This window comes from Etheostoma cragini, chromosome 23 (assembly GCF_013103735.1).
Source record: "Etheostoma cragini isolate CJK2018 chromosome 23, CSU_Ecrag_1.0, whole genome shotgun sequence".
Lineage (NCBI taxonomy): Eukaryota > Metazoa > Chordata > Actinopteri > Perciformes > Percidae > Etheostoma > Etheostoma cragini.
In genome coordinates, this window is record NC_048429.1 from 16,783,432 (window position 1) to 16,794,601 (window position 11,170).

At 44.1% G+C, this 11,170-nt stretch overlaps 2 protein-coding genes across 2 annotated transcripts in view; both read right to left on the bottom strand.

Moving 5' to 3' along the window:
* Positions 1-1,725: 1,725 nt before the first annotated feature.
* Positions 1,726-3,368, bottom strand: tmem121b (transmembrane protein 121B). The gene has a single exon (XM_034863198.1). It carries the CDS (start codon positions 3,244-3,246, stop codon positions 2,068-2,070), a length of 1,179 nt encoding a protein of 392 aa, XP_034719089.1. The 5' UTR covers positions 3,247-3,368; the 3' UTR covers positions 1,726-2,067.
* A 983-nt stretch (positions 3,369-4,351) lies between these two features.
* Positions 4,352-11,170, bottom strand: part of mkrn1 (makorin, ring finger protein, 1) — a 20,571-nt gene continuing 13,752 nt past the window's right edge. Inside the window, exons 6-8 of the mRNA XM_034863192.1 lie at positions 10,137-10,247; positions 9,479-9,623; positions 4,352-6,206 (exon numbers count right to left, since the gene is read on the bottom strand). Coding sequence (XP_034719083.1) covers positions 5,994-6,206; positions 9,479-9,623; positions 10,137-10,247 — 469 coding nt within the window. The 3' untranslated portion in view covers positions 4,352-5,993. The remainder of the gene's footprint in view (positions 6,207-9,478; positions 9,624-10,136; positions 10,248-11,170) is intronic.

Consider the following 11,170-nt stretch of genomic DNA (forward strand, 5'->3'; position numbering starts at 1 on the left):
TATATATATATATATATAGCTCTGGTTTTGGTCTCCACCAGCTCCTGAGGGAAATCTCTGTCTCTGAGTTCCCCAGCTAGTCTTTTACTGCGTCTGCCTGCTGTTTGCTGCTGGGCAGGTAAAGTACAGTGGGTTCACAAGACCTGCCAAGCTTACAAACCACTTGTCACTTGTCTCTGCGGACACGTCAATGCACCAAAGCTAGCATGTAGCCGGCTAACTGGCAAACGCTGTGTGAAGATCAACCTTCTCTAACAGTGCAGGTGACGTACGTGACGAGAGGGCACTCTGTTCCTCTTTCTGTAATCTGGGAGTTTGGAGGTATAGGACATGTAACGGACAATGATGATCATCCTTACAGACTATTGGCTTTCACCTTTTTACTAATTTAAAGAAATATTGGATTCCATATGTTATGAAGTCCTAGGACTGTATATTTCTAGTCCCTGACTTAAGTCCCATGTGAGCTGAAACAGGTGTTAGAAGAAATGGATGTTTCTTTGAGAAATTTGGAGCTGTCAGCAACCAGTGATCTTTTTGGACTCATGGTCCCAGAAGTTAGGAGAAGTAGTGGTCCCAACAGGAAGTCCATTTGAAAAGTGCTGTAGAAAATCTGTCTGTCATGGCACTGCTGGATCTTCACACACGAGTCCGCTCTGCTCCCAGACACTGGGGGACTCAAATTAGAGGATTCTTCTAATTGCACTTTACGTCCCAAAACGACACAAAGTCCTCGCTGCTGTCTCTCTGTGCTGCATTCAAGTGCAGCGGTGAAACTCACAGACTAAAAACATACAACTAAACAAGGTCCAATGCGCTACAGCGTGTTCTCTGTTTGTTGAAGGCTGTTGCAGGTGTTGGGTTGACTGTAGCACCTGTAGACTGGTCTGAAAAGGGAGCTCTGTAACTTTGGTACAGATTGATGCGTTCCAGACATTGTCAGGAAATTGGAAAATCCATGTAAATGTTATATAAAATATCATTAGCGCCAGAAAAAAACCTCAGAAAAATTACTCAGCTCCAAGGTTTCAGACATGCAGTTTTCATTCAACGCAGCAATATACCCTGTTAACAAAAGCTTATTAGCCTTTAATAATATTCGATAATAGCTATAGAATCTTTTGTTGTCTTTTGTTGTTTGCATCACATGATATCCAATGTGGTTTTTGGTTAAACACGACTGGTCATGGCTGGATTATTAAAGTAGTTTGGATATATACACCATTAAATGGCCAGGGCCTTTAGGCAGCTCCTGTTTTCATATCCAGTTATGGGGCTTTTATTTATACATGGATCATACATCAAAATGTATTATTGCTGCAATTACGTGCTCATTATATGCCCACAGCTCATTATTAGCACGTGGCGCAGTGGCTGATGATCTGGGTCCAGATACTTACAGCTGATGTTTGTAGGATGACGTTGTACAAATACATACGTAAAAATGCAGATTTGCAAAGAGTTTCTGCACACGGCCGTTAACGTTATTTATTTTATACCAGACTGAAAATAAACTAAAAGAGCTGTGGTAGGGCCCTCTTTACAACTTAACAGCAAATCTAAAATTAAAAAAGTACACTTGCATAACCGGTTGTTAATCGGTGAACAAGTTGGCACTGGTGATGAATCCCAGGCAGCCCTTTGTATAACCAAAGTACTAAGTAGCTGCCCTGGGGCCCGCAGACACCAAAGGGCCCCCAGTTAGGAAATTAGAACAGCTGGGGCCCCTCTATCTCTCACAAGTAACTGAGAAATGTGTATTTTTGCAATTTTGGTGGAGTACCCCTTTAAGTTTTGCCTATCTTGAGAATTGGTTTTTACCTAGTAATATAACTGAAAGGAGTAAATGATAAATGGTGAAACACTGTTGCCTAAATAGCTTCCATGTAGGTTTGTTGTGATGAACTTTTCTTTTCCCCAAGTCATCATGTATCCAGAGCTGCTGCATGGGTTTGTAATTTGGACCAAATCTGAATTTAACCATTCCCAGCTGTGTCTGGAACGCAACACGATTCCCCCACTTTCCCGCCACCACACAGGCAGCGGCTCCCGGTCTCCAGGCTGGCTCTATGACTGGGTCACGGCCAGAGTGTTGACGTACCCGTGCGGACACATGTCGTTCTCGGACACGCAGTGGGAGAACTGGGCCGGGTTGCTGCCGCCGGCCAGCTTCCGGACCCCCCGCAACGCCACACACTGCTCCACCAGCTCCAGCAACTTACATGCCAAGAAGAAGATGTTTTTGAGCATGAACACTGACACCGGCATCCTGTAGACATAGACCTGGAAACAGCGCACCACCAGCAGGGGCGCGTTGACCAGCAGGCCCGTGGAGAAGCGGGCCCACAGCCAGCGGCAGCGCAGCTCCGCCGCCGTCAGCTCGTAGAGCCAGACCACCGGCACGGCCAGCGCCACGAAGTACACCGAGATCACGGTGTACTTGAGGTAAACGGCGGGGATCTCGTTCCTCAGCAGCATCTCCACCAGCGTGAAGCTGTCCAGCAGGTCCAGGCAGGTGCTCATGAAGCAGCCGTGGGAGCGGTGCCGCGTCGCCCCGTTCAGGTCCTCGGTGATGGAGTTGATGAGGCAGAAAAGCAGCGGCGCGGACAGCAGCATGACGATCTTGAAGCCAGTCATTCCGCACGGAACCTTGAGCTCGATCAGGTCCAGGATGGACGTCTCCAGGATGAGCACCACCTTAGGAGTGCAGGCGATGACGTATATGAGCCAGGCCAGGTAGGCGTAGGTGAACTCGCCGAGATTGCAGCCGAACATGGAGCTCTTCTGGTGGAAGCCGCAGGCCCGCTCCCGCTTGCTCCGCGCGTTCTTCATGAAGAAGATCCCCCAGCCCGAGATCACCACCAGGTCCGTGGCGATCCATGAACACCAGTACAAGTCGGTGAAGATGATGAGGTAGAAGTCCAGAACGCCGCCCTGGAAGACGAGCAGAAGGAAACAGAGCGCCTTGTACAGCAGGCTCCTCTTGGATCGGTGCGCCAGCAGCGGGGCGCTCTGCATCAGCTCCCCCGATGTCATGATGCAGGCGGCGGCCGCGGCTGCGGAGACCAGGGGCTGGATGCTGGCGCTCTCCTCCGGGAGGATGCTGCCGCTCGTAGTCTGGGTGCCCCGCCTCCTGCTTAGCTGCCCGGCTTCCGGAGAAGAGGGGACGGGGGAGTCAGGGCAATAGCTCGCGTAGGATCGGAGATAATCTGCCTTCGGATTGTCTTTCCCAGTTTCTGAGAGCATTGTATTTGTCCGGTCGCCTCCCTACCTCCCTACTTCCTGATGATTTTAAAGGTGGAGAAAAAGAGACATGCGCAAAGAAGGCAAGGCATGGAGTACGATAGAATGGACTAGGCTACAGCTGATTTCATCCATCTGATTCTGTTCATTTGTCATGTAATTATAAAATCTCAATAGCATGTTTAGTCTTTCAAAATAAAATAGAAGCTATTCAATTTATAACAAAAACATGATCGAATGACTGGAATTTAACTTGTCAAATTGTAGCCTACATGTTTGAACTCTGTTTTTTTAAGGTAGCACATGTACATCCAGATAATAAACAGAATGTGTATAAACCCTCCTGTTGTCTTCGGGGTCAAATTTGACCCATTTTCAAAGTGTTTAGATTACAAATTTGTCTTTCGACCAAATTTCCTAAAATGAACATGAATGGTTCTATACATCGCTCAAGTAAAATGAAACATCAGCTCACTACTTTCATTGTGAATTGTGGGTATTTTATTTAATTTTATTGCATATTTTCGCTGCTTTTTGTAGAAATATGTGCTAACATTTCTTTAACCAGTAGGACAACACAAGGGTGTACTAATATTGCTTATCAGGGTACCAGATTTTGCCACCAGACCGGTTTAGGGGCCTCGGGACATCCATGAGTTCTTCCCCCTATGTGTACAGTTAGTGTATGCTAGAGTTCTAACTGCTAGTCATGTGTAATCTGATTGGTTCAGGAATACACAACATTTAAGCACAAAGTGAGATACCCATAGTCTTAAAAGTAAAGAGGCTTACCTCAAGGCCAATATTATGTCACCTGAAATACATTATCAACGCAGCAGAAAAAGCAGCATTGACATGTTCTCTTCATATAGCTGCCCCAGGAAACAGCCTGGCAACAGTGACATCAACATTCATTCCAAGTAGGGTTTGTGTCCACCTGATGAATGCAAGTCCAATATTGGCACTGTTTTGGTCTCCACCAGCTCCTGAGGGAAATCTCTTGTCTCCTCTGCTGCTAAAAGCTGCTCTGAGCAGATGACAGTAGAGTTGTACTGTTGGAATTCAAAGAGACATGACAACAAAAAGATTTAGACTCCACACAGTACATAGGTTAATAATAAACTTTTAATTTCAAGTTAAGATGGATGGCTGTGGAACATAGAAAACACACATTTCAGTATAAACATATGCATTCCAACGGAGTTTAACAGGTTGTCTCGGCAGCAAAGCATTACTCAGGGAAGCCAACGAGTGCGGTGAACCTACACTTCACACTGGATCGGAGTCAATGTAAAGCCCGTCTCAGCTCCATGATTCTCTGCACTGCAAGTCTGCTGAGGAGTTCTTGGGTGGACTCTATAACCACAGGTGTTCCAGATGCTGAGATCCAGGATGGGGGCTTGGGGGGGGGGGGGGTTTAAATAAAGTTCTTTATTTTGCCTCTGACTGACAAAGCAGTCATCCTGACATATGGAGCCAATTGGACCACATGTAGTTCTAGAACAGAAAAGCAAAAGTATCTAGAAAACCTGACGTAACATTTCATATTAATTGCACAATAAATCCATTCTTCATTTAAAGGCAGAATTTTCCCCAGCCTACTTTAATAGGCGATGGGTGTCTCTGTATGTGAGAGACAGGGAGGGGGGGCTCACTCAGGATGCTTTCCCCTAGCTCTGATCCCAGACCTGGAATACAACATGTAAGGCCAAGAACATGTGTTACTGAAAACTGTGATGGGCTCCGTGCTGCCACTGGTAGCTGGAAGATGCGGAAAGGGGAGTACCATTGTGTTCAGTAGTATAGCTGTAATATGGCTGCCAGCCACCAGTGGCAGCACTGAGCAACACTCTCTGGGATCAAATCAGTATGACCGATCATTTTCAGTTCAAACCATATTGTTGCAGATTGGCCTTTTGTAAACCTTTTTGTTTTTTTTTACATTTATTGCGGAACAAGTTGTATGAGCTGCTTGGTCACTGAAATGACTGAGTTAAGAAGATAGCTGTTGAGGATCAGGGCTAGTGGTCTTCCCGTTTTAAAAATCAGCCACAAACCTTTCATTGTTTGGGCTTTGATCAGTCCGTGTCCCATAATGATCTGAATGCTTCATCAAAGACCTGTTTCAGTCCAGGAAAAAAGTGGCCACAGTGAATACTTTTCAGTACAACGTGAAAATGATTATGGTAAATGTATTTAAAGATCAGCACAATATATTGGCCATCAGCAGCTTTAATAAAGAAAAAAAAAAAGATGAAGTAAAATCTTACAATGTGCCCATCACGATTACAGTAAATGGTGCGGAGTAAGTTCGAGTGCATCCTCAGAGTCTCAGAAGTACGTATTAACACCTGGGTGGACGATAAACAAGTCAAACCCACACCCACAAATAAACCTGACAATGTTTATTAGCATTATTTGAAGAAAGTTATAATTTTGTAGTTAAATCTTATATTGAGTTCTTTTTGTCATTTTACTGTTTTTCCTTTTTAACATGAACCGCACAAGAAAGACCCACAAGGATAGAAGTCTAGAAAATGTTTAGCACGAGCGCACAGACTTGTACTAGAATTTTTTTTGTCTTTTTTTCCTTTTATAAATTCATTTATTAATGGCCTGCTTAAAGGCACTGCCACAATACAAGGGGAGTGCGGGTGGGGGCAGGGGGAGCTACTGTCCATCACTCGCACAAGACAGTCATTCTAGTGTGTAGTATACACGGGAGAAAGGGAAGGGGGGGGGGGGGTTTGCTATAGGTAAATCTCATAGAAATCGTCCATCTCCTCATGAAACAAGTCCCACTCGTCCTCCGAGTCTGTCACCTCGTCGTCGGTTCCCGCAGCCAGCAGCATCAGGAGCATCTCGCTCAGCTCAAACGTCACCATCTCCTCGTCCTCGTTGTCAAACGAGTCGCTGCTTTCCCTCTCGTCAAAGATGTCCCACAGCTGTGTTCGCCTGGAGCTCTGGGGGGAGGACAAGGGTTAACATAGAACAGACAGAATATACGTTATTGTCCCCGACAGGGAAGTTTGTCTCGGGCATAGTGCGACAATCTGTTGCTTTACAAAACAAACATGTCACAGAGAAACCAGTCTGAAATCAACATGGAGTTTTAACAAATAAAAAACTGAAAAGTAGTGCGTGCAAAATTATTTGGCCCACTTGCGTTAATACTTTGTAGAGCCACCTTTTGCTGCGATTACAGCTGCAAGTCGCTTGGGGTATGTCTCTATCAGTTTTGCACATCGAGAGACTGAAATTCTTGCCCATTCTTCCTTGCAAAACAGCTCGAGCTCAGTGAGGCTGGATGGAGAGCGTTTGTGAACAGCAGTTTTCAGTTCTTTCCACAGATTCTCAATTGGATTCAGGTCTGGACTTTAACTTGGCCATTCTAACACCTGGATATGATTATTTGTGAACCATTCCTTTGTAGATTTTGCTGTATGTTTGGGATCATTGTCTTGTTGGAAGATAAATCTCCGTCCCAGTTTCAGGTCTTTTGCAGACTCCAACAGGCTTACATCCAGAATGGTCCTGTATTTGGCTGCATCCATCTTCCCCTCAATTTTAACCATCTTCCCTGTCACTGCTGAAGAAAAGCAGGCCCAAACCATGATGCTGCCACCACCATGTTTGACAGTGAGGATGGTGTGTTGAGGGTGATGAGCGTGAGTGTTGCTTTTACGCCAAACATATCGTTTTGCATTGTGGCCGAAAAGTTTGATTTTGGTTTCATCTGACCAGAGCACCTTCTTCCACATGTTGGGTGTGTCTCCCAGGTGGCTTGTGGCAAACTTTAGACGAGACTTTTTATGGATATCTTTGAGAAATGGCTTTCTTCTTGCCACTCTCCCATGAAGGCCAGATTTGTGCAGTGTACGACTGATTGTTGTCCTATGGACAGACTCTCCCACCTCAACTGTAGTTCTCTGCAGAGTGATCATGGGCCTCTTGGCTGCATCACTGTTCAGTCTTCTCCTTGTCTGAGCTGAAAGTTTACAGGGACGGCCAGGTCTTGGTAAATTTGCAGTGGTCTGATACTCCTTCCATTTCAAAATGATCGCTTGCACAGTGCTCCTTGGGATGTTTAAAACTTGGGAAATCTTTTTGTATCCAAATCCGGCTTTAAACTTCTCCATAACCGTATTACGGACCTGCCTGGTGTGTTCCTTGGTCTTCATGATGCTCTCTGCGCTTTCAACAGAACCCTGAGACTATCACAGAGCAGGTGCATTTATACAGAGACTTGATCACACACAGGTGGATTCTATTTATCACATTCAGTCATTTAGGACAACATTGGATCATTCAGAGATCCTCGCTGAACTTCTGGAGTGAGTATGCTGCACTGAAAGTAAAGGGGCCGAATAATTTTGCACGCACCACTTTTCAGTTTTTTATTTGTTAAAAAAGTTGAAAATATCCAATAGATTTTGTTCCACTTCACAATTGTGTCCCACTTGTTGGTGATTCTTCACAAAAAATATTTTTTTTATATCTTTATGTTTGAAGCCTGAAATGTGTCAAAAGGTTGAAGAGTTCAAGGGGGCCGAATACTTTCGCAAGGCACTGTATAAAAACAGAGAGAAGGTCAACAAAGCATCTTAGGACATAAAGGAAGGACACAATATGACTGTAGAGACAAAACGACATCTAAAACAGTGACTGTAATCATTAAAGTGCTAATTGTAAAAAGTGCTGGTGGATTTATTACATTTTGCTCTGTTGAACTACTATTGGAGTTCAGCAAGTTGATAGACGTAATGTAACAAAGTACAAATACTTTGTTACTGTACTTAGGTAGAATTTTCACATGTATTCTCTTCATGTAGTCGTCTTTGTTATTTATATAAGACATATGAACGTCCATATTGCGGCAAGTCACAGAGCTGAGGTTTTGCAGTAACGGACAAACGAGCGGTGGAGTAGTAAATGTGTCAAATGTAACAACGTAATGCTTTATCCAAACAAAGAAGCTACCTTCAGATGAGTGACCGCTTTGTTTGGCTTGTTTTCTGTGGCAGGTGTGGTGTGGGGGCAAAGCGGAGTTAGCAAGCTACTGTTAGCAAGCTACTGCCATAAAATAGGTTGTTTGCTGGCTTGCTGGTTACAGAGAATGAGCTGAACAGCAGACTGGTCTTTTACGGGCTGTAGCGCTCTCTGCTGGATGTGGAGAGGAGAAAGTGTGATAACAAGCAGAGGGACCGGACATATCCTGCAACACATCCTGCAATACATCCTGACTGGCTTCAAAGGTTTTGTTTGGAGGAATGTAGCGTTGACTCAGTCATGGGAACACTCTGATAAGATGCACACCATCCAGTTCAAAATCACAACACAAACAATACATGCAACGGAAAACACACCTGTGCAAAATGTAATGAGAAACGGAGACTGGGCTGCGTCAGGCCACTCCCCTCCGGCGAGCTGCGACATTCTTTACGACCCCGCTGACCAGTGTTATCACCATGACAACTAACAACCATCCCCGTTTTGTTTGTAATGATCAAATGACCATGGTCTTTCTATCCACACTGTGGATGGGAATTTTGTCAAAACATCAACACTTTGGCGACTAAAACTCAAGGATAGAAATGATAAGACAAAGTGAAGTTTTTCCCCCCAGTATAAGCCACTGGAAATTATTGATGTATTTTTAAGACATTTTTTAACCTATAGTTATAGGGCTTCCGTCATACATTACACATCTCTTTACTGTTTCAGTTTTACTGTTACATTTTGAACCGGTCTGTTTTTCGTTGCATGTATTGTTTGTGTTGTTGTGATTTTTAACTAAATGGATTGTATCTTATCAGGGTGTTCCCATGACTGAGTCAACACTATGTATTGCAGGATGTATGGCAGGATGTGTCCGGTACCTCTGCCTGTTATCCCATTTTCTCTTCTCCACATCCAGCAGAGGGCGCTACAGGTAATGAAATGCTGTTACTGGTGTTATTAGCTGTGTAAAAGCAGAGCAGGGTTGCTTTCCACAGTGTTTCCCTTCCCTCAGTAAAGTATTCAAATTAACAACATGTACTGGTAATGAAAACGGCAATGGTGACAATCTTGGTAGCACGAGTGGATATTAAATGACAGGATCATAGGAGAGAGTATGAAGGGTTACTCGCATCACAGAGCACGGTCTAGACCTGCTCTTTTGTGAAAAGCGCTGTGAGGTAACGGTTGTTGTGACTTAGCGCTATATAAATAAAATTGAAGTGAATTGAATTACCCGATTCCTGCTGTTGGATCCAGTCTGTCTTCGCTGAGGCTGAGCTTCCTCCAGCCGACCATCAGGAAAGGCGTGCTTGTAGAAGCAATTTGAGCCAAAAGGACACGTTCCACGACCCTGGTCAAAGTATCGACACGGTTTTGTCCTGGTGAAGATGAGAAGGGAACCAGAGAATAACAAGAGCCAGTTAGACCACCGGCCACACTGAGCGATGCTGATGACAGTTGATCATAAGGATGAGTTCTCAGTGGAGCTTTCAAAACTATCACCACATTTTGTGTGTTTCTGAGTTGGAGTTTGCACCGGATCGTCTGCCCAGTCCCCACCATTACCACCCGCTCCTGTGAAGATCACATCCACCCACAACAGCTTTCTATTCACAGCCTGTGTGCTCTATCCTGCAGAGAAACTAACAGGTTTTAATAGCTGATACTTAACTGTATGAAGCCAGCTTTAAGAAACCAAATATATAATATGAACCGGACTGAACAGATAACTCATTAACTGCCTTGTAAAAAACTAAAAAAGATTGTGTCCCTGTTTCTTTGATTTGTTGTGTCCCACAGTACATAAAAACAAATAAGACTTGAGAGCAGCAGTGACAGTGTTTAGGTGTGTGTAGAGAGTGGTCCCACAGCATAGGAAATGATGTGTGTACCCCATGCCATCCTTGTATTTCTGGATGAGTTTCTGCTTGTCCTCTTTATCCTCCACCCAGTACTCGCTTGGGATGACAAAGTTGGATGTAATTCGACACTCTGGACAAGACCTGCGAAGAAAAAAACAAAACAAAAAAACAGTAATGGTAAAGAGCCATTGTAGCCTGGTAAAAGGTTAGTTGTGTATGTTTCACTTGTGTGAGTATTTCACTTGTCTTCATTTAAAACCAGAGTAGACAAGCAGACGCTGTGTGTAACTAAATTAATCTCTGTGACTATCTGCACATTAGGCAACTGGCAAATGGCTTTATTAGAAAAATCTTTTAAAGAATACAAAAGTCCCTTATGGTTTTCATTAAACCGCCTGGCCATTGGATCTTCATCAAGGTTACTCACGGAAGATTAATCAACAATTCACATAGCTAACTTTTTGTATTACAGCAATCCAGGACTGTGTAATGCTTCTCAGTTGCATGTTCTTCTGTCTATAAAGATCTGTAAATTAAATACCTGTTGCTTTTTATTTGTCACATTAGAGCCCAACCGATAAAGGATATTTAAGCCTGATACAATACTAATATTTGGCTGTTAAAAAGTCTGATATTCTGATATAAATCAGCATATACACTCACCGGCCACTTTATTAGGTACACCTGTCCAACTGCTTGTTAACACTTAATTTCTAAGCAGCCAATCACATGGCGGCAACTCAGTGCATTTAGGCATGTAGACATGGTCAAGAGAATCTCCTGCAGTTCAAACCGAGCATCAGTATGGGGAAGAAAGGTGATTTGAGTGACTTTGAACGTGGCATGATTGTTGGTGCCAGAAGGGCTGGTCTGAGTATTTCAGAAACTGCTAATCTACTGGGATTTTCACGCACAACCATCTCTAGGGTTTACAGAGAATGGTCCGAAAAAATGCCTTGTTGATGCCAGAGGTCAGAGGAGAATGCCCAGACTGGTTCGAGCTGATAGAAGGGCAACAGTGACTCAAATAACCACCCGTTACAACCAAGGTGGGCAGAAGAGCA